The sequence below is a fragment of the Malaclemys terrapin genome, chromosome 10 (assembly GCF_027887155.1).
Source record: "Malaclemys terrapin pileata isolate rMalTer1 chromosome 10, rMalTer1.hap1, whole genome shotgun sequence".
In the NCBI taxonomy this organism is placed as follows: Eukaryota; Metazoa; Chordata; order Testudines; family Emydidae; genus Malaclemys; species Malaclemys terrapin.
Window position 1 is genome coordinate 54,681,066 of NC_071514.1, and position 24,275 is coordinate 54,705,340.

At 55.1% G+C, this 24,275-nt stretch overlaps 1 protein-coding gene across 2 annotated transcripts; it reads right to left on the minus strand.

Moving 5' to 3' along the window:
* Positions 1-3,661: 3,661 nt before the first annotated feature.
* On the minus strand, positions 3,662-23,031 carry UBALD1 (UBA like domain containing 1). Of its 2 annotated transcripts, none has more exons than XM_054042645.1 (3): positions 22,775-23,031; positions 13,380-13,439; positions 3,662-8,606 (listed from the first exon to the last, which is right to left on the minus strand). In XM_054042645.1, the coding sequence occupies exons 1-3, from the start codon at positions 22,892-22,894 to the stop codon at positions 8,289-8,291; spliced, it is 498 nt and encodes a 165-aa protein (XP_053898620.1). In that variant the 5' UTR covers positions 22,895-23,031; the 3' UTR covers positions 3,662-8,288. The 2 variants fall into 2 exon arrangements, with proteins under 2 accessions (XP_053898620.1, XP_053898621.1); XM_054042646.1 differs by lacking the exon at positions 22,775-23,031 and adding an exon at positions 14,248-14,448.
* Between the last annotated feature and the right edge of the window lie 1,244 nt (positions 23,032-24,275).

The following is a 24,275-nucleotide window of genomic DNA, read 5'->3' on the forward strand; positions in this document are numbered from 1 at the left end:
GGGCCTTACCTACAGTAGGAAAGCAGGTGCTGATTTCAGTCGAGTTCACTGGAAATGAGGCATGTGTTTACAGTCAGTCCAAAGTCACCCAGGCAGTCAAATGAAAAGGAATTGGATTAATGTCATGGCCAGGTCATGGGCAGCCAGACCTAGTAGTCAGAGTCCACAGTCACAAGACAGGAGCCAAGAGTCAGCTGGGTCAGGCTAGTGGGAGATCAGAACCACAAGTCAAGAGCCAGAGGGTCAGAGGCAGGTGAGAAACTGGAGGTCAGGAACCACAATCAGACGCCAGACGTCATGTGGGGCCAGGGTGCCAGGAAGTCAGGCCAGGGGAGCAGGCAGGGGAAGCACAAGGCACACAGTCCAGAGTAGGGTGGAACCCAGATGCTCAGACAGCTTCCTGGTCTTGCTGCTGGCTTAAGTAGGGCCAGCAGGCCAATCAGCTGCTCTGGGACTCTTCCAATAGGACCTCGGGGGCAGAGTATAAAACTGGGGCTTGGCTTCATGGGTCCTAGGTAAGTGGTTGTTAGCAGGCTGTTAGATGGAGGGTTGAAGCATGGCTGCTCCAACAGACTTAGGTTCAAGACCCAGGAGTCATGGCATCAACTCCTCCCCTAGGGGCATCCCCCACCAGGCAACGTTGGTCCAGGTTTCTCAGGGGCACTCCTATGGAAGGCTTGAACCAGGGCAAGAGCATGAACATTTTCAGCTGGCTCCCAAGTGCGTTCCTCTGGGCTGTAACCTTCCCAATGTATGGGACTGGCATCTGGGCTAGCGGTCACAGCTGAGGTCTGACCACCAGGGATGGTAGTTGCCAAGAAGGAGTTGGAAGAATCACAAAAGCCAGGTCCCATAAGCAAGAATCAGGGTCAGAGTCAGGCCAGGGTTGGAGATCAGAGGCAATAAGAGGCTAGAATCAGGAGGCAAGGTCAGAGTCAAGCTGGAATTGGAGACTGGAGATCAGACAAAGTCTGGTGTTGCAACAGGCCAAAGTTTGTGTGGTTGCCCAGACAACTTCAGGCAACCCTGTGGTTTAATATGGCAGTTGGCCAATCAGCAGGCTACAGGGTACCATCAATCTGGGTGTCTTCGGTGGTACTTCCTGTGGCACCTACTCTCCACAGTGCCCCCAGCTGTGCTCCCATGTGGTCTCCTGGTGGCACTGTGGGAACATCATCTGTCCCAGGTTGTATAGATCCAGATTCTAGTCCCCGATCCTTACATCACTCTCCTCTGAGTGGGCGCTGGGCTAGGTTTATCTGGGTGGTCTTGATTAAACCTTTCTACCAGGTCAGGAGCAGGGACAGAAGGTTCCCAGGAGCACTTTTCAGGACCGTAGCCCTTCCAGTTGATTAGATAGTACAATCTCTCCCTCTAGAGTCAAGGATAGCCCCTTTACACATCTCCAAAGTGGTCCTTAAGCTCCTCCTGGATATGGTGAATTCGCTGGATCCCGTTGGCAGCTGCAGGGTTCAGGGAGACTGCTGGCAAGGCTGGGTGGAAGCGAGAGTGGAAACCATAATTGGCAAAAAAGGGATGGGGAGGAGGGATAGCTCAGTGGTTTGAGCATTGGCCTGCTAAACCCAGGGTTTTGAGTTTAATCCTTGAGAAGGCAATTTGGGGATTTAGTTGGGGATTGGTCCTGCTTTGAGCAGGGGGTTGGACTAGATGACCTACTGAGGCCCCTTCCAACCGTGATATTCTTTGACTCTGCATTGTTGTATGAGAACTCAGCATACAGAAGGAGGAAGAACCAGTTGCCTTTATGGTAGTTGACAAAGCTTTTCAGGTATTGCTCTACTACTTGGTTTACCCTCTCTGGCTGCCCATCTGTCTGGGGATGGTATGTGGAGGAGGTAAAAGCACAAATGTCAATTAGCCAGAACACTTCAGCATGAGACAAATTGCAGGTCTCAGTTTGAGGTGATATAGTCTGGAAACCCATGAAGGCAGACCACACGATCAGTTCATCTACAACAGTCAAGACCACTGTGAGGATCAGAGTCATGATGAAGTTCAGGGTGATTGAGGCCCAGGGTCTAGATGGGGTCTCCAGAGGTACTAGGGTGCCAAGGGGCTTAGCACATGGCATCTTGGTGCATGCACACAGCTCACAAGAGTTAGGACTGACTTCAGCTCGCATACATGGCCATCAGAAGAAATGGGAAGCCATGTGGAAGGTCTTGGCGGGGGTAACTATGACTCTCTTAACGTGTTCTACATGGGGAGTCAAGCTCTTGAGGCACGAAGAAGCAGCTTCGTTGAGGAGGGGGGGTTGACTCCTCCTGAGCGGCTGGGGCTCTGGCTGGATAAGGAGGTTCCACCTCTCCTCTGGAGGTTTGCTGATTCTCTCACTAGTCTGTATCCTTTTAGGGGGAAAAGACGTGGTTCGCCATTGTTTCTGCTAATCAGGTCTAGTTACTGGGGCAGCGAGAACAACAGATACTTAACCTTTCCGCGGTGCCCGCTGGATGCCACCTATATGGTGGTGACCAAGAGGATCTGCTGCCCTGCCCCAGAGGGTGACTGGGCTGAAAAACACCCTGTGGGAGAAGCCAACACACCGGTGTTGAAAAACAAAATGTAAGCCAAGCCTTCGGGTTCGCAGCAAACTGCCCTCCATTGCATTGAGAATTGCGGGTTCTCTTGAACTAAGACCTACGCCAGCCTAAATGTCACTCCAGGACTGGAGGTGGCAGGCGCTCCTCGAATGTAAAGGACTGAAAACCGGGACCCTCCAGACCTTGAAAAGATCAGCCTTTGTCTTCGGACACTGCTGCCCAAGAAGGTTTGGATGATAACCGTTCCGTGAGGTCCTTTCCCTCATGCAATGTCTTTTCCTACTGTTCTTATCCAAGCTATCTACCCAGCCTCCTTCATGGGATTCTCGTAATGATTATATTAATCATGCTTGCTGTCACACTGGACTTGACCTACGGGTTGGACAGGCCACCCAGGAGTTGTATTGCACACTCCGAATAACCCGAAAAAGAAACCTGTGAGGGTTTTCAAAATTGCTAGTGGCCTGTCAATGGAGGGGCTTGGCAGAGATGGAGCACTTCTAGCTGGGGGTGCCCTGGTGGAATGTATATGCACCCATCAAGGTAGGTTATACCATCCTGTGCAGAGTGTTGCATCTTGGTTCTGGCTTTTGTTTGCACAGACTGTTCTGTCATCTCCTGGACTAATGGATTGCCCTGCGAAGCGGACCAGATTAGATCAAGCAAGTCTTGGTGTATTGTGGCACTGACAACATTAAAAGGTTTTAGGAGACAGGGTGGTTCTTGGCTAGGCTCCTCACCCTCTTGGTATTATTCCCCCTTTCGAGATAAGGCATCAGCTTTCCCATTCCTGGTTCCCAGGCAATAGGTGATGACAAAAATCAAACCGAGGGAAGAATAATGCCCACCTGAGCTGTTCTGCCCAGATTCCAAGTGCATCCTGCTATCTACACTCCCCTGCAGTCTCTACTGGATAGAAGACAGTGTTGCTGTTCCTCTTTAACAGCTGTTGTGCCATCCCCGAGAGGTGGGAGCATTTCAGTGGTGGGTGAAGCGACTCTGATCTGTAGAGTGCTTTGGGGAGTTTTCAGCCTAAAAGTAGATGGGCATATGGGGGGAGGGCCTTTCACCAGCATAAGGAAGACAGTAAGCAGCATAGATGGTATTGTTGGTAGGGCCGGTGTTTATTTTAGCAACACACACAAAAAGGGATTGAATTATTAATGAGAGTCCACAACTATTGTGGGAGCAGCATTGTTACAGCCCAGGGAGATGCCATGGCAGGGCCCCTTGGAGTGACAGTACCGCCTGGGAGCAGGAGAAGAACCAGGGCCGCTGGGCATGCAACTAGTAAGTGAATCCAGACAGAAGGGGAATCGGAAGATTCTCCCAGCGCTGCCGGCAGGGCAGAGATAGTGCTAGCCCATTGGGGGCCATAAGAAGAAATATGTTTGTCCCTCCCCACACACATCATATACTAAAAACGCGAATAGGGGGCCCCCTTGAACTGCTTGGGGCCCTAAGCCATTGCTAAGTCTGCTCATGCCTAGCGCTGGTTCTGCGGCAAGGCGTGGAGGCTGGACTGGAGCTGTGCATCCTAGGCCTAGCTCAGGAGTGCCCCGTGCTGGTTGGGTTCAGCACGGGTACGAAGCTGGCCCTCCCACTAGCCTGTTTTCTTGGCCTCCTCCATGCCCTGCCACCCAGGGCAGGTGCCTTCTCCGGCTGGAAGCCAATCCCTTTCACGCTGCTCCTCTGCCTTGGAGACCTCTCGGCTAGCCCTGAGCATGAGAGAAGCCATGGCTTAGGGTTTCACTCTGTCGACTGCTGGCAGCGGGAACAGCATGGGAGGGTTGGGCCATTCTAGCAGCCAGCCCTGGGAAGCATTACTGTGCCCTGGGCCATGAGGGCGGAACTCTGGGGTGCTAACTAACCTGGAGACACTGCATGTGAAGTGGTTCCATCCTAGCACATCTGCTGAGCCCGGACACTATCCCTTAGTGGGATGGATCTATGGGCAGTCCTGCCCAGACAGTGGGCTACGCCACATCCACTGATACCCAGTGAGATCCACAAAGTGGCTAAGGAGGGGCTTGGGGGTGCTCAAAGCAGATGGTATTGACCTGCCAGCTTGCAAATCCGCTGCCAGTGCAGCTGGGCATCTGCTTCCTGCACTATGCAAGCCCCACCTAGCTCTGGCCCATTTTCTGTCACTAAGGGAACTAAAATGGGAGTACACGTGCCTGCTTCCTGAGCCAGCTGCCACACTGCAGAGGGAGCAGGGCTCTGAGGGCATTGGGAGCAAAAGAAAGACAAGGACAGCATGGGAAAAGCTAGCTCCTTCCAAGGGCTGGGCATGGAAGGATGGAGCTCAAAGATGTTGCATGGGCACAAAGCTTCCTCTGCCGGCAGTGCCAGCTTGTGCCAGGCATCAGGCATTGAAGGGGGATGTGCCTGCGCTTGCAGTGGCCTCACCCAACACACCAAAGCTGGTCACTCCTGCCGACGTGTCCCAGGATCACGTAGGAAATGCCAGCATGGACCCTCCTTCGATTCCCCATCCCTGCATCCTGCAGGGTGAGCTTCCTGGAAGGGCTGCCAGCTGCTCGGGGCGGCAGCAGAGGATGACGGGACAGATGTGGCCCATGCCACGGACTGATCTTGCATGAGGGGGCAGCATGAGGGACTGTCCCATTCCCGCTGCACATGAACACCTCTCCTCCTGACTGCCAGCCCTAGGGCCCACACGGAACTGACTGCAGGCTCTGCCCTCTGTGCCCATCTGCAGACACACTGTCACCTCCCCACACCAATGCCCTGTGAGTGAAATCTACTGAAATCCCTTCTGAGATCCCCTGTCACATGGGTCCACAGCAGGACAGATCCTACAGCAATGGGCACGGCCAAAGGGCCGGTGCAGAGATCCACCAAAGCATCCATGCATTGGGCTGCAAGCACAGAACTCCCAAGGGCTGTATGGTGCCTGCAAATGGTCCCATGGGTGATGCTGGGTTGGGCTTCTCCCCATCTCTGCCCCAAGGCCTCTGTCTGGGCTACAGCATCTTCTCCTTTCCAAGCCATTTTCCAGCTCCTCCCATGCACTCGACCCAGGTAACACGGGCAGCCACTGGGTCAGAGCACCGACCCAAGCCCCCAATCAGCAGTGCCCCTCAGCCAGCTAGAACGGGCTTAAAGTTCCTCGAGTCTCTGGCAGGCCAAGAAAGCTGCAGCAGCAATGCATTTTGGGTAGAGAAGTCCTGGTTTCGAGGGCTAACTCCAGGCCATTGTTGGGGGGGTAGGTCATGCTGGGCATGAGGAGTTCTGGTTCTGCCCAGGGAGCTGTGCCAGGCTAGTCTGTGCCACTGGCTGCTCCCCAGAGACCCGTCCTGCTTCCAGGACATGCCTCACGCTGAGCCTGTTGCTGGGGGGAGCACTGAGAAAACCCAGCAGCACGCCCCCCTCTGCTGGGGTGTGTCATAGCCCAGCCATGCTTTTTTGCCCATCAGCCCCCCGACAGCCAGCCCCAGCCCCAGCGGATGTGCTTAGCCCATCCTGGGCTTCCAGCAGCCTCACCACCAGGAAGGAACAGTGCACTGGCTACTGCCAGAGCCAGAGTCCAGGTCCTGCTGCCCCCAACCCCGTACCCTGCCTCCCATGTCAGACCCACGGTGTCAGCACTGAGCAGGCCATGCAGAGCCATGTCTCAGCAGTTACCCACCACCCCTGGCTTCCACAGGACAGAGCACTAAGCAGCTCAGATATCTGCATCTCCCTCACAATCCCATGGGGTTCATTGTTCCAGCCACTCCAGCTTTCACTCCTGGCCACCAGCCTGTCCCCTCTTCACCCCACTGACTGCTCCTCTCCAGGGCCTTGGCCAACGTCCTGACTGATCGAGGGATGCCAAATGCCCGTGCTGCTCAGCGTTGGCTGGGCAGCGCCCTCGTACAAGGCACGCAAGCAACTTTGGCTAATGCTCCGCCTCTGGGCAGAGGATGCTGCCCCTGATGCCTGTGGCAGGTCCTGCCATAGCGAGGAGCGGGGTAGCTTTCCCAGCAGTCACTCAGGCTAGGGAGAGCTTGGGGAGTTCTTAGTGGCATGGCCGCTGCTGGATGGCTCCTCTCCCGCCACCTGTCTGATGTGTATGGAGCCTGTCTGTCTCTGAGCCACATAACTCTGGATTCCTCAGATATGGTTGCAACAAAGCCCTTGGGAAATGTAGCTTTCAGTTACCTCTGAAGCCTGAGGGCTAGCTGCTTTCCTGCTCCCCCTTGGTGCAATTCCCCACACATAGCACCTCACCCTGGAAGAGAAGTGCCTCTCAGGCCAGAGGACCCCCCCCCATGCAGCCACCTCTGGAGTAGAACGCAGCCACAGTATAACGTTACAGCAAGTCCACACAGGCAGCGAGGGGAAAGGGCACTCCAGCCAAGCTGCAGGGGCGATTTATGGAGACAGTAGAGGTCTCCTCATCCCAACTCTCCTGAGTCTGTCGGGGGGAGGGGGGAGAGAATAAACTCTTGCAGACCCCTGGTAAGGAGTTCAGCAGCCCCCAATTACCTCTGGGGACCCAGGGTTTCCCAGCCTGTCAAGCTTCTCCTCTCAGGTCTTTAGCCAATACAGTTGTGAGGCCAGGGTGAGCGCTGCCCCATGGCCCATGCCTGGGGGTGGGGAGGGAGGAAGCCCCATTCCCCTCCCCCATCACTGCATCCTAAAGCAGAACCCCTTCCCTCATGAGCCCTGTCTGCGTGTGACTGCCTGGCTGGGCATGCGCCAGGAGGAGTCGGGTGAGGTGAGGTCCCTGATCCCGGAAAAGCCATTCCCATCTCCCCAGGCCACTGAAAACGAAGCATGGACACTAGGGTTCAAAGCAGAAGAGCGTGTATTGCAAGCGGCCCCTGCGGAATGCTCAGGCCTGGTGCCGCCAGAGCGCGTCCGAAGGGCCTTCCCCCCACAGGGAGCAAAGAACAGAGGGTGTCAAAGCAAGCCCAGCCTCCGTGGGACATACGCTGTCATGCAAAGGGCGCCAGCCCCCCATCCCGGCGGCATGAGACTGCCCAGTTGCGCCCAGCCAGCCTCACCCACACGTCTCAATGGGAATCTGATCCCCCAGGCTCTGAGAGGGGCTGCAGGTCCTCGCCCTGGGGAAAGCAGAAAGCTGGGGTCATAGAAAACAAGTGGCTATATTCTCCAAAGGAGTCCCCGTTCACCTCCTTCTCGGTACAATGCGAGCTCAGTGCATGGATTCAAGGCCCACAGCTGAGCAATTTTTTTTTCCTTTTTCCTTTAAAAAACCCCATTCGGCGGGGTTGGGGGAGCCGTGTAGGAAGGGGAGATGTGTATTACCCACAGCCCCATTCTGCCTGCCAGTGGGACCCCTCCAGGTGCTAGGAGGGAGAAGTGGGTCATGAAGAAGGGATTTACCACTCCCACCCAAAAGTCACTCGCATGCAAAAATCCAGCATCCCAGCAGGAAAGATGGGAAGGGGGTCCCCTCATTGAGAGATTCCTATAAAGTCAGGCTCCGGGACGCAGAAGCCAGAGATGGCTCTTGCATTCACCGTGGCCTCCCTGGGTCTCTGGGGAGCTCCGGTCAGCTCTAGGACAAGTAAAAACTACTTCAAACCAAACCCATGCAAGGTGGCTATTTGCTCATGTGTCTGTCTGTCTGAATGTGGTTGCCAGTCTCCGAGGCAACAAAGTTCCTCTCTTCCTCGGAAAGGGGAAGGGGAAATGAACGCTGGGGCCATGTGGGCCCTCCCCACATTGTGTTCCCGCTCCCCCACGGCCTCATCTCTCGGCCTCCATGGTCACGTTGGCCTTCTGTTCTGACGTGGCTTGTTGGGAGACTGTGGCGGGCCAGTCCGACGGCTGCGAGGGCGAAGTCCACATGCTCTGCTGCTGCTGGCTGGAGGGGAGAGCCGCAGGCCAGGCTGGGGTGAAGCCCCCGGGCTGGGGGAGCGGTGGGGGTGGGGGAGGAGGGGAGGTCGCCATAGATGCTACAGGGCTGCTGCTGTGGAAGCTCTCGGAGGCCTTGAGGCGGGAGAACATGGTGAGGGCATCGGGGAAGTTGGGGGGCGTGGCGGGCGTGTTGGCTGGAGTGCACATCTGCAGGGGAACAAAGAGACAGAAGCTAGTCAGAGACACAGCCCCTCACCCCCAGGGCCAGAGAGTGCAGTGCACAGCAGTTCTGGGGCAGAGCATGGGCGCAGTGTAACAGCACGGAAACACCCCACCAGTCATGAGGGCGAGAACTACGTCCAAGAGAGGCTGCAGGGGCAGTTAGGGAGGCTGACTGCAGGATGCCATTAATGACCCAAGGGCTCAGGGTCTCCCCCAAAAGCCAGCAGCCCAGAACCCCCAGCACCACACAGGGGCATCGGTACTAACTCAGCGAGAGCACCAGCAGCTGGATTGCCAGCACAGATCCCTGCCTTTCCTGGGTGGGCTCTACCCAAGCACCAGCCAGGTCCAGGAAGGCAGGGCTGGGGGAGAGCTGGTGCAGACCAAGCAGCTGGAAGATGGCACCAAGGATGGAACATTTATCTATCTTTAAAGGCTCGTCTATGCGGGGAAATTCATCAGCATAATGAGCCCCCAGTAGTTATATCAGGGTAACCAGTGCCCCCCGGGGAGTGCTGCTAGCAGAATTACGGCAGTGCCGGTATGCTGGCACATTCCTCATGTACTCCAGCGCTGAATCTGTGCCTCAGTTTGATGCCCGTGGAAGCAAGGGGCTCGCAGCCCTAGCTAGAGCCGGCCATGGTGCATGGTGCTGCTGGGCAAGCTCTGCGGGTATCCCTCTACCCCAGTGGCTCTCAAACTTTATTACTGGTGACCCCTTTCACATAGCAAGTCTCTGAGTGTGACCCCCTTTATAAATTAAGAACACTTTTTTATATATTTAACCCATTATAAATGCTGGAGGCAAAGTGGGGTTTGGAGTGGAGGTTGACTGCTCGTGACCCCCCCCATGTAATAACCTCACGACCCCCTGAGGGGTCCCAACCCCCAGTTTGAGAACCCCTGCTCTATCCTAACCACAGCCCCCTGCAACTCCAGTCCTGGGCTCCCCCCACGCCCAGACACACATAAAGCTCTGCCAAGGTCCCTCAGGCCTGCTTTGCCTCTACTGCTGCCCGGTGGAGTCAGAGGCTCTGCACTCCTCTCCTGCTCTGCCTTTCCAGCAGCGCTGGTCTTCGATAGAACCTGGAGCTGGCTAGGAGCCACCGCAAGGTCAGGCAGGTCCCTGTGGCTTCCCCGTCACTGCGTTTGGGAAGATGTGGCCTCCACACTGCAGGCCTCTGCCTCCCCACAGCCTGCACTGGCAGGGACCGTCCGGGGCGCGAGTAGCACTCACAGAACTCGGAGTCACTGTGTCCCTGACAAACTTGCCGGGAGCTGTCGTCTTCCCTTACCACTGGGGCAAGGGTGCAACTGATTTGTGTTAGCCCAACCTGGGCCAGAGAGGATCCCAGCATCCAACCCCCGGGCATGACAGGCAGCACCCCACCCTGTAACTCCATGGCAAGCTCCAATCAGTAATCGCTATTGCTACCACAACACCTCCCCCTCCAGAGCTTTAAAGAAGCCTGCCAAGGTCGAGATATTCGGGGATCACATCACTCAGCAGTCAAATACATCCACCCCTGGTGCGTAGCCCTGAGCGGCAAAGCAGCACCTCACCACAGTCTGGGACGGGAAGTGAAGAGCGCCATACCCAATTGAAACTGCAGGGGGTAGATTTGGGGAGGAATTCAGTCCAAACGCTGACATGAACATTCACATTAACACCCAGATGGCAGCTCGCACATGTCTGTGCACAGCTTGTGAGTTGTGCTAGGTGACCTGTACTAAGCATTACACTGTTATTACTCGAGAAAACCGTTTCAGAGCCTTACTCCACAAGGGTGCAAGACAGACATTTTATGTCTCATCCTAAAGCCCCATGCAGGACAGCACCCACTAGCACCACAGTGCACTCAGCACTGCCAGCAGAGAGCGCCCCCTACTGACCCACCCTGCTTGCTGCAGCACTGCACCCTGTAATGCCCTGGAGTCCGCACTAGGAAGGGAAAGCACCCCTAGCTCTGCACTGGGGACAGCACTGACTGCGTAAGGAGAGCACCCCCTACTGAGCCCTCATCTCGCTCCCTGCAGCACAGTGCCCGCTAGCACTGCACAGGGGCCAGTGCTGACTCAGAACCCCCCCAATGCAGTGATTACATCACTCGTCATTCTGACCAGTGTCTGGGAGTGGCCAGGCGAGGCGCAGCAAGGTGCCCCACAGCCTGCACTCAGGAGGGGCTGAGGCTCTGTTGGGTCCTGGCATAGGGGCTGCAGTAGAGGCTGGGGCGGGTGATTGCACCTGCAGCCTCTCCCCCTCCTCAGGTGGCCCAGTGCCCACGGCAGCAGCTTCCCCGCAGGTTCGTGCAGGCAGGTAAGCGGCTTGGACCAGGCACTCGGCAGGGGTGGGTATTGGAGCCAGCACGTCTGTATGACTCTGCCAGGCTGCCAGCTCCTATCAAGGCTGCTCCCTGCAAGAAGCAGTTATTTCAGGCCGCCGAGGACTAATCCTCTTTCAAGAGCTCATGTCAAACATCCCAGACAGGAGCTGTACATGGTACCCTTGAGATCCAGCCCCTCCCTGCACCCTCAACCCTCCCGGGGACAGACCCTTCGGGGGTGTCCATGAGGGAATATGAACGGCGAAGCTACGTTGGGAGGGAGAAAAGGGGAGGGGTAAGTGGGGGCCTCAGCCCCACTGTGGTTTATGACATATGCCAGGGGCCCTTCTGATGCTCAGAAAGATCTCTAGGAACTGTCAATACAACCCCATTCCCCCAGTCCAGATGCCCTGGCCCCTGGCGTATGCTCAGCTCCTGCTGCCCATCATCCAGCTCATAGCAGGATCCCCCTCCCATCTAACAGCTGGGGACACATCACTCAGTTTAGGAAGGATGGGGGGGTGGCCCCCCTGCCTCAGAGCCCCTGCTTTGGGATGGACTGGACTCCGAAGCCAGGGCTCCCCCTAACCTGTGAGCTTGTGCCACCCCAGGAATCAGCTGGCCAGGAAGCATCTCCACACAGCCAGCCCCTGCCCTGAGCTCACGGTCTGCAGCCCAACTGACTCCAGGAGGTCCAGCCCCATGCAAGAGGGTTTTGCTCCCTGCTGGGGATGGGAGGGCGCGGTGAGCTCATCCCCACCCCCTCGGCTGCCAGCGCTGGCTCTTGCTGGGTGCTTGCTCTGCATGCTCACTGCATGCTCCAAATCCCTGATTGCCCCAGAGAACGGCAGAGTCAAATGAGGACACGGCAGTCAGCAAATCCCAGGGACCCATCTGCACAAGCAGATTACAGCTACCCAGGCACGAGAGTTAAAGGGGCAGAGCATAGGGACCCCAGGGGCTGCTGGGGGCGAGATTTAACAGGGAAAAGCGTTGGGCAGAGGATAAGGGGGGGGTCACAGGCTGTCAAGAAGCAAATTGGCAAAGTGCTGGGCAGCCCAGGGGCTGCTGGGAAGAGAGATTTAAAGGGAAAATGTGTGTGTGTGTGTGCGTGCGCGTGCGCACACAGACGGGACAGGTGCCATCGGCAGTGCAAAGAGCAGAGCGATGCCTTGACCACCTGGCCCCTTCACACCACGGAGGCTGCAGGAGACATGAGAAGGGTCTCCAGGCCAGAGAGCATCACAGCGGCCTCCATGGAGCTGGCAGCTCCTCCAGGCACCGCTGGGAGCTGCCGTAACACTGCGGTTCTGTGCAGCCTTAGTGTCAGGGGTGCGGGCTGCACTGTGGGCTCTCCTGGACCCAAACTTCCCCAGCCAGCAGCAGTAAGGGCCTGGCTGGCCACCAGCAGTGCAGGGCAATGGGATTAGCCCCAGCACCCAGCAGGAGGGGCAGGAAATTGCTACATTCCTGCTCTGCCTGCTCATTGCAGCACAGTAGCTCATGGGACAGTCAGGGCCATCACAAGCAGCAGTGGGCCACCAACACCTGCCTGTGGCCAGTGCACTGAACTACGCTGGACTCCATGGATGCATCACCTCCAGCACCCCCCACAGAAGGACTCTTGGGAGAAAGCTTTCCACTGGGCAGAGCAGGGTTCAGTTTCCTGTCAGGCACCTTCCTGGGCTGGGGGACTTGATGGAGCTAGCCAGCTCATGGCTCTCTAGCTCTCAGGGAGGCTCTCACAGCTGGACCCCAGGAGAGGAAGGGAAGGGTGGCCCATTAATGGGGATGAGGGCCCAAAGGGAGTGAGTCTGGTTCAGCTCCAAGCCGTTGGGTGCGGGCCCTGTTCCCGTCACCTCTCTGCCTGCTTCTCCTGCACTCAGAGCACTAAGGATCAGCCTTCCGGACAAGCCTGGCTTTGCTCTGAGTGCCCCCCTCCCAGCCCCTTCCTCTATGCCTGCCCCCCATCTCTGCTCCCTCCCACCTGCTACGCCTGCCCGCCCCTCCCTCCCCTCCTGCCGCAGTCTCTGCTTTGCATTATCCAACAGGTGAAAATTACAGCTTCTTCCTCCTCCCATTTCCGTATAGAGCGTCCCCCGCTGTACAGGGCACACTGCATGCTGCTGCACCCTGGCTTGCAGGCCTCGTTTACCCTCACCCTAAACAAGCCACACTGCATGCACGAGCCTGTGGCCTTTGGCTCCCCCCAAGCGATGTTTCCAGAACACAGCCCACCCTCAGCTTCTCTCTCTTGGCAGGAAGCTTCCTGCCCCCCCGCCTCCCCCGCCCCGTGGCTTTGCTGTGTATTTCTGCCCTCCCTCCCAGAGGGGTGGAACTGAGGCCTGGACATTAGCAACATCAGCCCAGCCGTGCAATGCCAGCACTGCTGCTGCACCGATTTAGCAGAGGGAAGGGTCGGGGAAGCACTTACCATCTGATGGTGATGGCTGTAGGGGATGTTTGTTTCTTGGAAAAAAGCACTGAGCGCAGTCTGCAAAAGAGGAAGAAAGAGATTTATCATTTGGCTGGGAACGAGACGCTCTCTCCCACCTGGCCCTCTGGAGCACAAGCCTAGGCATTGGTCTAGCTCCCTCATTCCCAGAGTAGGGCTCTGGGATCGGGGTCCTAGGGCACAGCTCCACTCTCGGCTCAGCATGGGTGGCTCTCGACTGCCAGCGTCCTGCTCTCTGTTGGTGGGTGGGGCTCCCGGAGCAGGCAGGACAGCAGAGAAGAAGTCCACCTGTGTGTGCACAAAAGCAAAATCGCCCCTTCGTTTGCCACCAAACTCTGGATCCTGCGTCACTTCTAACCCAACTCATGTGATCAGAACCCTGCAACCACCCTGAAATAGCCCCTTTGGGCACTGGCCTCCATGCCGTGCAAACATAGGAACGGCTCCTTGGTCAGCACATGCCATGGCTCCAGAGAAACCCCCTCCAGACTGCCACTTCTTCTTAAAAAGACATACACAACGCTGCATGTGGAACAGCTCCAAGGGCCTCTGCAGAGCGAACGGTGTTTGCCATTTAGTTTCACAGACAGATGCTACACATATGGACAGACTTCACTCTCTGATGAAATGCAGCTACTTCTGGGGTGGAGCCCAGCACTACATTATGCAGCCGTTTGGCACAGGAAGTGTAGAAGAATACCAAATCCAACTGGGGCTCTAGGGAGAATTTAGGTTAGTGGAATGTAATTACCCAAGCTTGAATTAGACAAGGAGACCAGGGCGAGCACTCCTACGCTCATAGAAAGTGCCAGGGAATTTATAATGACCACAAGCAGTTATGTCTCACCTCCAGCAGCACAGCACCCCCTAACATCAGGCTGAGGCACTGGTGTAGAAATCCCCATTTAGCTGACATTCTGAGGAACATCCAAATCATTTGGGAGTTTGAGAGACTCTGGAGAATTAAACAATCAAACAGACCAGAGGGAGTGTTGGATGGAAGGGGCTGGACTCCCCTCTCCCACTGTGTAAATCTGGAGTAACTCCAGGTAAGTCAGTGGTTCACACTGTATAAAAACAGAGATGAGAGAAGAATCAGGTCTGTGGTATTTTACTGTATGTCCCCAGTGCAGTGTCTTTTCATCATATTGTTAACTGATTTCTATAGCAAGTTTTGCCACCCTTGCAGCATTTTACAGAGTCTCAAACAATATCCTTGTTGGAATCAATCTGACCACCCCCCAAAATGCAGCCACTTCTGGGCTAAACCACAGCAGCTGTTAACAGCAATGCTGCAGAATAGTTTAGGGGCGGAAGTGAAGAGTGTAAGTTAGCGCAGAGGTGCCAATGTTTGCAATACTGAGGGCCATGGTGGCATCTGCTTGGCTAGCTGCTTGTGTAAGCCCAGGGTGGGGGGTAACAGGTGTGCCTCTCTCCAGAGGTGATATGGGAGGACAGGATGGGCTCCTACCGGATAACAGACTAATATTCATATGCTGCTCTCTGGCTCCCCCTATAGGCAAACTGGGAAAGCTGAGGGTCTGTGTACCTGCTGGCAGCTTTAGTTTGCCTATATCTCTGGGGGTTCAATAGCATGCCCCAAACTGAGCAGTCTGGCCTTTCCCTACACTCCCGAACTGTGATCTCTTTATTGTGCGATGGCAGGTATGTGAAGGGGGAAGTGAATGTGAACACACCTGGGGTTACCTAATAGGGGAAATGGGCCCAAAGTGGGTAGCCAGGACCAAGCTTTGGGTGCTTGTCTGAGGGTCTGTCTATACTGTAATCACTGGGTGTGATGATAGCCCTGAGCTAGCTTTAATCCTGCTAATTCAGGGCTTTGTGGCTGTGAAGCTGTGGCAATGTGTCAGTACAGCCTCGTCCCAAGACTAATTGTGAAGGATCTAGGTGGGTTTGTACAGCCTATGCTGAGAACACATAGCTGCAATTTCGCTGCGCTGGGACCTCACCTAGCTAGATTAAAGCTAGTCTGGGTACGGCTACTCAAACTGTAATTATACCGTGACTACAAGGCAGACATACCTTAAAACGGGCTGGGGCCCTGGCAAGAGGAACTGCAGAGGGTAGCTTATCGGTTGAGAGAAGTCACATGAGATGGGGTGGATGGCTGAGGTGGGGCTGGGAGCTCAGGTTTTATGGGAGCTGGCTACCAGCCAGTTGGTTGGTCTAGTAGTCGTTTAGTTGGCTTGTTATATCCCCGTAAATGTTAACAAAACTCATAGAGGGGAAGGCAATTATTGCTGAAGGAGACCAGGAAGTTTAAGGGGGTTTTTTGGTCACAAACCCTTGAGGGGCATATGGTTTTAGTTAAGGGTAGGCACCCTCCGTTGGCTGAGCTTCTGAGGCCCTAAACTCAGCTTGCTGGCATTTGGCTGGTTGGATGTAAAGTGATAATTTTTAAATGCTAAATCTGATCAATTGCAAAATTCCAGGCAACATTCTAGACCTCAGTGAGCAGAACCCTGTTGATTGGGGGGGTGGGGGGTGGAGGGAAGTGGAAAACTGGGAGGGGGGAAATAGGGGACATATGGAGCCCCTGGCATCTGGTTGGCAGATCCCTCAGCTGTAATCAGGTCCGAAATTGTCAGAGGATCAAAGAACTGGTGGATGGACCCATTAAAACCTTCTAGCAGAACAATAACCCATCTCACCTCTGCCCTTCCTCCCAAGGACTTTAAAATTCTGACACCCAGAAAGGAAAAAAGAATGGCGGGTGGGAAGAATGGAATGCACAAAGAGCCTCTGGCATGGGGGAAAGGGTCAGTGGGGAGGGGCCCCCAGAGCCCCTGATGGGGGGAGGGGCCCCCAAAGCTCCCAGTAGAGCTAAAAGCATTCATCAGTTAACAATGGCTCTTTGCGCTCCCTGCTGAGCTGCCTCCCAGCAGCAGGGTGAGTGCTCAGCCAACAAGGGAGTCGGAGGGCAAAGAGAGTGAAGGAGGCTTCGTTCACAGCCTGCCCAAAGTCTGCTCCAAGCTGGGGGCGGGAGGAGAGGACACCAGCTGCCCGCCCCTCCCTTCTGTCCAGGGGGATGAAAGGTCCTTTGGAGCAGGAGAGAAAAAGGAAACAGCCCCTGGCATGGAGAGATTGGAGGGCCCAGAGCTCTTGGCATGTGGCCAAGGGGGCAATGGAGGGCCACAGTGGCCCTGGCATGAGGGAGGAGGTCGGGGTCTGTAGCAAGTCCCTGCAATACTTGGGAGGTGAGTGGATGGCCCACAGGGAGCCCCTGGTGTGTGCAAGGAGCTCGGACACAGAAGCTAGGAAGGGTGAGACTCCCTGGTTTTAGTTAATTTAAACAGGACTCCAGGCACTGTTTGATCCTGGTGCCCACTGCTACTAAAGGCACCTGGCAGAGTTACTAGTCTTCCTGCCTTTCACCAGAGAGGCCCAATAATTGCTCGTTAGCTGTGTTCCCCAGCAACGGAACAAGCAGTAGATCAGTTCAGCAGTTGGAGGGCGAGCGCGGGCTGCAGTTTCGGAGTCTGGGGGAGAAGGGCAGCAGGATATGGCCACTGGGCAGGACTGTGGTTTGCCCTGCCTCACAGCAACAAAGGAATGTAAGTGGGTGAAGTGGATGGTCCAGACATGAATCTAGTCAGGACACAGAAGTGCGTGCACACACGCAAAATGAAGCAACTAATCCTCTTCTCGTTCACTCTGGTTTCACTCTGGTGCAGCCCCACTGACTTCAGTGGTGTCTCTCCTCTTCCTCCTCCCAATTTACAGCAGCAGAAAGGAATCGAACTCTAGGAATTATTGCAAGGTCTTATATTTCACAAACAGCCCCATGTGTCCTCTGTAAATATCTCAGCAAAACCCTTTTCAGGTCCTTCCACTGGCTGGGTGGAGTTACTGTTCCTGGCCCCTCGATAACAGCCTGGCCCATGGGGAGAGTCACCCACCAGGAGCGGCTCCTGAACGTGCCCCTCCCTGAGCTCTGGAAAGCCACCAGTCTAATCCAAGGATAGAACGCCTCCACCAGGAGGAGGGGCACTGGGAACAGCCAATCCCCTGATGGCACACACCCTATCCCACCCCCTAAACTGTGGCAACAAAGTTGACATCATTGCAACAGCAGCAAACTTAAAAAAAAAAAAAAAAAAAAAAAAAAAGGCACAGAGAGAAAAATCTGCCCTGGTTTCTGTATTCAAATGGGAGAGAATTTAGGGCTAGTGAAAGAGCCAGTGATGGAATCCTCAAAATATCCCCAACTCCCCGGAGCTACCCCAATCCCCAGAGACAGAAAAATGTTCCTTCAAAATGAATGGTTTCCTTCTCAGGCCTTTGTTAATGTGTTACAGGCTGTGATCCTCTTACACGGATACAATCTAACAGTTTCCCAACCTCCGGCCCCACAAACGTGTGTTGTCTTAGGTGATGTTTCCCTCCCCACTGATATGAGACACCTATTGGGAGCTCCTGGCCTGCTGGATCTGACAAGGCGGTATAGAGACTTGCAGGACATTGAGAGCATCATGTAACATGGCTGGGACCCATGCAGTGTTCTGACACCATGGCAGTGCATCACAACACAGTAATGTTTGCATTGCACAAGGATGTCAACATGTGGGTTTGAAGATGCTTCACCTACCAACAGTTAAAAGAAGAACAGGAGTACTTGTGGCACCTTAGAGACTAACAAATTTATTAGAGCATAAGCTTTCGTGGACTACAGCCCACTTCTTCGGATGCATATAGAAGAAGTGGGCTGTAGTCCACGAAAGCTTATGCTCTAATAAATTTCTTAGTCTCTAAGGTGCCACAAGTACTCCTGTTCTTCTTTTTGCGGATACAGACTAACACGGCTGTTACTCTGATACCAACAGTTACTAATTGACAGGCAGGGCCAGGTTCTACTCTCAGGTACATTGAGATGAATCTGGAACAATTCAATAGACTTGAGTGAGTCTCCTCCTGAAGTACACCGCTATGATTGAGCGGATGGGATCCCTGAAATCTCGGCTTTGCTGGCAACAGATTTAGCTTCACTCATTGGGAAATGCTGGATAAATCCCTTCTGGAGACCAGCCTCTGATCAGGCCAAAGTCAACACACATTTTACAGAGTAAATTACCAACAATCCCCAGCTCCAGTGAATCAAGAGCACCCAGCCCCTTGGTTTGTCTGTCAGCTTTTCCCTGAGCCTGCGTGGGTTACTGGGTACCAGGGCTCTTATGGGACCAGAATTCTCGTCTGATGTGAATGCACAGATTGGGAAATTCCCAAATAGCCCAGAGAGGCTGGGTGGCAAAATGACAGGAGCCCAGAAATTCACTACTAACCCTTACAATGCCGAGAACATGTGAAGCTCACCCCAAAGGAACTAAAGATAAGTGTGCTTATCCTCAAGAGACAAATGCCTCCTACAGCTCCCCCAAATGCTGATCCCTGCTCCCTCCCATCAAGATTACCTTCCAGTTCCCCTGCCCCAGAGCACCCCAACTTATCCTCTCCACCCACTGCTGGTTCCCTCCCGTGCTGTGCATCCCAACCCTGCAGAAGGAAATGCCCCCTCATTAGTATGATGTGCATTAACCACAGGGCCCAGAAACCTAGTCATGAAGCAGGACCACCATTGTGCTAGGCACTGTACAAACGCAGACAGCCCTTGCCCCCAGAGAGTTTGCACTGTATGTTCACGTGATCCTGTGCAACCTGCCTCCCAGTAGCTGGAAATACTTCTCAACCTCCAGATCCACTCCCTCCAGCCCTTAAGTGAGCACAGCCCAGGTGTCACATGCTTGGAAACAGCAGTGTTCAAAGGTTAAAGCATTACCCTGCTGCGTGGAGCAGTCCGGAAGGGTTGTAAATGGGGCAGATTGTATGTATTTAAGGGCTTTGTCTAGATGGGAAAATTTACCAGCATAACTCTACTAGTGTAATGATACCATTCTAGTTAAACCAGTATAACCCCAGAAGGATATCCTTATTCTGATATCAGAGTGTCCACACAAGAGGTGATACTGGTGTAACTAGACTGGTAGAATTATACTAGTAGAGTTATGCTGGTAAATTTCTCCTCTAGACAAGCCCAAAGATGCAGCAGGAACAGCCAACTCCTGTTGCTTTGTCACCAGACCCTCCGGCTCATTTCAGCTTCGTTGTCAGGCAATTTATTACCTTGAAATGTTAAACGGGAATGGACCATCCTGCCCAAAGAGAGTGGGAGCATCAGCTGCCAGCGAAACACTGGTGGCTGGGCCGCGCTCTCTATCCCTGGGCCATGGTGTGATGCAGGAGTGGCACGGTAATAATGCTCTTGGCGCACAGCTCATGGGATCATGGGTTACGGAGTTCTGAGTAACAGGAGCAATGTGGTCCCCCAAGTGAAAGAGATTGTATGCATCAATACCCTCAGAGTGTGATTCTGCCACCTTCACACTGAGCAATCCCTTGCTGCAGCAGTAATGCTTCTGAAACCAAGGAGACCACTCAATGAACCAACTCCTCAGCAGGTGTAAATTAACACAGCTCCACTAAACTCCACGGAGTCGTACACGCCGAGGAGCTAGTCCAGCCTGGAGAAGGGCACCCGTGAAAGGGGGTGGAGTAACAATTCTCTCCAAACGCAGATCATGGGCTCAGACTACGAGGGGTTTGGAGTACCCAGAAGACAATACTCCTAGAGCAAAGCTCTGAGAAGGGGGCATGCTCAGCAACCATTTTGCAAAGGGAACTGTCTGACCATTTTGCACCAAAAGTGACTGGTAACTTGTCCCATTGGGTTGTTTACAGCTGAGCTTCCTCTGAGTCATGCGAGTGCCAAACCAGCACGGGAGACCCGCGGCCAGCACACTGCTGTTTCCACTTGTGCAACTTGCCAAATAGTAGCAAATTTATGGAAAATGTAATTGAAACAATAACTTTCTGTCGCAAGTTCCTACTCCTGGTGCTTCACCTGTAAAAGGTGGTAGGGTCTGATCCTTCTCTCACACCCTGTCTTACAATGTCCAGTAGGGCTGCTCTTGATTTACACTGGTGAACAGAATCAAGGTCATACTACATATGTAAATGTGTCCAATATTTCCTTTTGCAAAATCTGCAAATATGCAGGTGGGCTTGCCTTGTGGGTGCCTCTCTCAGTATGCATAGACAGTGCACAGAGAGAGAGTGAGATATTCATCTGTTTGGATTTACACACACACACACACACACACACACACACACACACACACACACACACACACACACACACACACACACACACACACACACACACACACACACACACACACACACAGATTTTGACCAGCAGCCTCTGATTTTGCACCCGGAAAACCTGTGACTACAGTATGTAGCTGTCTGAACTACCTGATCAAACCAGCAGCGCAGGGAGTCAAATGACTCCCTGCTATAAAATGCACCCAGAATTGTTTCTTTTACAGATCAGGGCTGTAGTGCATATAGAACAAGGGATGCCCCAGCCATACAAATGTGTGTAATAGAAACCTCTTGCTCTCTACACGGACTCAAATCTCCTTCTGTGTCACAGAACAGACACGCTAATTACAACAGTGCCATTAGTGACAAAACCATCACACTCAGCTGCATAGAGCTGCTGGTGCCGCATGGAAAACGTTTTGTTTGGACACAGCCCTCCCTGCTACATCCCCTGAGCATGCACACACTCCCATTCTTTACCACCAGGGAGCTTCGTAGGACTATTGCGCCCACATAGTCCGCCTGCATGTTCCCCACCTGAAGCTGCAATCACGCATGTGACATCACAGTCACTTCCCCAGCAATCACTGCTGATGTCACAGAGGATCCTGACTCCAGGCCAGAGGAATAAGCAGCTGGAGCCAATGAAGTTTTAACCAGCAAAATCTCTTCTCCTGGTGCTGCCTTAGGAATCAAACCCCAGGGGACAGGAACACAGGAAAGGCCAGACTGGGGCTCTTCAACTCATAGCCACTAAGGGGCATCATTCTGCCTGCAGGAAATGGGGAGGTGTTGGGGGAGTCACATAAGGTCAGTTATTGCTATGCTCCCACCAAGTACAGGTGAGCACGGAAAGACTGCCCCAGCAGTGCCAGAGCTTGCCCCAATACTGCATGTATGCCCTGTGTGTGTTCCTTCTACCCTTTAAAAGCAAATCCACTCCTGAGCGGTGCCCACAAAGGGGTGGGTGGCCCCTGCAGATCTGCAGCCAGCCCGGGGAAACCCTGACCATCTGGGAGCAATGAAAAAACAGTCCCACTTTAATAACACAGGCAGAAGACAAGCACACCGCATACACTGACATACACCCCTGCTATATAGCACTCACATGCATGGACAATTGTCTATACAAACACACACTAGACATATATACACTCCTACACATGCGTGTAATACACACAGAGCTGTACACATATACCCCATCCACGTACACACACACAATTCACACCAATACTAAAACAGCACCGGGAGTGACAGTACTGATTGTGTCTCCTTTCCCAAGGGTTAGAGACAGAAAAGCCACCCCTGGCCTAGGGAGGCTGACCAGTGTGGGCCTGACAAACAACAACACCATGACAGCATAGTGCATTCCCCATCAGTGGGTGTGCTGAGCACACGCCCACGGCACACACACGTATATCTGTCAGGGCAGCACAGAGATGCTGGCACAGGCGGTCTATACCAAACAACTCCCGGTCCCACCACCCACTTCCTGAATGGTGGAGGTACCCCCAGCCATGGTGCCTTCCATTCCGCCAGACGCTGGGGCACCCGCAGCGGTTGGCGGCAGCTGAGGCCGGTTGGACGTGCCTGGGATTAGCCTCCTAATGGGCAGGATGGGTGCACATGGCACTGGGGCCTCCGAGGCTCCCCGCTCCCCACAATCACTCCATGGCAGCCTGCTGCGGCCGGCTGTGAGCGCCCTGGGGGCTTGCTCTGGACACAGCAGCCAGGCGGGCAGATCAGATGGTTAGGCTCACTCCCTGGGCACAAGGCTTGTCCCGGACTGACCCCCCAGCTCAGCACTGGGGCTCCTCCCCGCAGCGGCACTGCCCAGGCCCTGGAGCCCCACGCCCGGGAGCTCCTGCCTCCACCGCCCCCTCAGGCTCGAGCCCCCGGCCCGCCCGAGATGCAGGATGGGGCGCCAGAGGCACCGATCGGGGCTGGCCGGGCTGAGCTCCCCCCCGGCGCGGGCTGTAGCAGAGCGCCAGGAAGCCCCTCCTGCCCTACCCGCGCCCTCCGGCTCGGCAGGGTCTGCTCGCCAGTTGCCCCAGGGCCGCTCCAGCCCTTCCGCTGCCCCCCAGGCTGCAGGACCAGGCCAGCCGCGACCTCGCTGGTGCTGTAAATGGGCTGCGATCGCGGGGCCCCTGGCAGGACGCCCCCCCGCCCAGCTCTGCCGCGCCCCGGGGGCTCACCTCGAACTGCCAGTGCGCCGCCTGCAGCAGCTGCTTCGCCTGGTCGGCGGCGCAGCCCGCGGTCAGCACGAACTGGTTGATCATGACCTGGTGCTTCAGCTCGTCCATGTTCACCGACATGTCGCCGCCGCCGCTCGCTGCCTGCCGTGCCCTGGGGTCCCTGGGTCTGCGCCGCTCACAGCGCAGCCACCATTACAGAGCCGGCTCCTGCTAATACAAATATTTACTGGAGGCAGGGGACTGACTCACCCAGCCTGGCCTCCCTGACGGCACAGCCAGGGCGGGGCTGGGCGGGCAGGCTGGGAGCTGTAGTCCAGAGGCTGGGCTGGCTAGCTGCGGTGCCAGGCGGGTGGGGTAACAGCTGGCATTGGACCAGCCTCTCTTGGTGAGAGAGACAAGCTTTGGAGGTACCCACCCGTGCACACAGGCAGACTTGCAGAGGAAGTCCCCCTCTGCGCGCCACAGAGCAATATGGGTTATTTGCAGGACTTCAACTCCATGCACTGCTGCCACGGGCTGATGGACTAGCCAGGCCTAGCCAAGGGTATCCTAGGCTGTGTCAAGGCCGCAGTTGTTCACGTTGGCTAAGGCGGTGGGGATAGCTCCACCGCTGGTATCCAGGCCATAGCAGCGTTGCTTCCTAGCATGTCTCCTTTGCCTGGTCCAGTTTTAAAAGCAGAAAGCACCGCAGGGCTGCTCTGTGGGCTCCCCTCCATGCCCAGGGGGGCTTCACCCTGCACACACTGGTAGCTGGGAAATACCACATCACATGGAGTGTGTGAAGCTGCGCCAGGGAGCCAGGGCAGTAGCGTAGCAGCCCTGTCTGCCATGCCAGCGGCTCTCAGACCCAACGGCGGCGCTCACATTCCCAGGGCAGGAAAGTGGCTGACTCTGGCCAGCAAAGCCAGCGTTATGCACAACCAGCCAAAGCAATTGCTTCAGACCTGGAACAGCTCCAGGAGCCCCCTATTAATTATAGTATGTGTTGTGTGAGCAGGACCTCCCAAAATATTCCTGCTTAAGGCCCTCAACGGGCTAGTAGCAGCACTGCCAAGCAGTCAATCCCCACCCTGCACCAGGCTGAGCAGACACCCCGTTTCGAGGAGGTAAGATACCCAGCACTACGTTACCCAGGAGCCCTTGGTTTGTTTGCATAGTTTTGCAGGGGGGCTGGCGTATGCTGAGTGACGTGTCAGGACAGCCAGTCATCGGCCATGCTGTGTTAGTACCTGACCATATAAGGTAAACAAATCTGGCGGCCCCAATGAGAACGCGAGGGAGGTGGGCGCGGGGCGGGGCTGGGCTGGGAGCAGCCAGGGTTGTAGTGAGGCTGGCTTTGCTGCGCCTGGGCCCATTGCCAGCATGGCAATAGCATGGGAGGGAGGCTCGCAGTGTTTACAATCAGCCGCATGCAGCTTCCTGTTTGTGTGCAGGGAGATTCAGGCTGCAGCCAATGCACTAGCATAAAGGGGCTCCAGGCACCAGGATCTGGCTTAAGTCA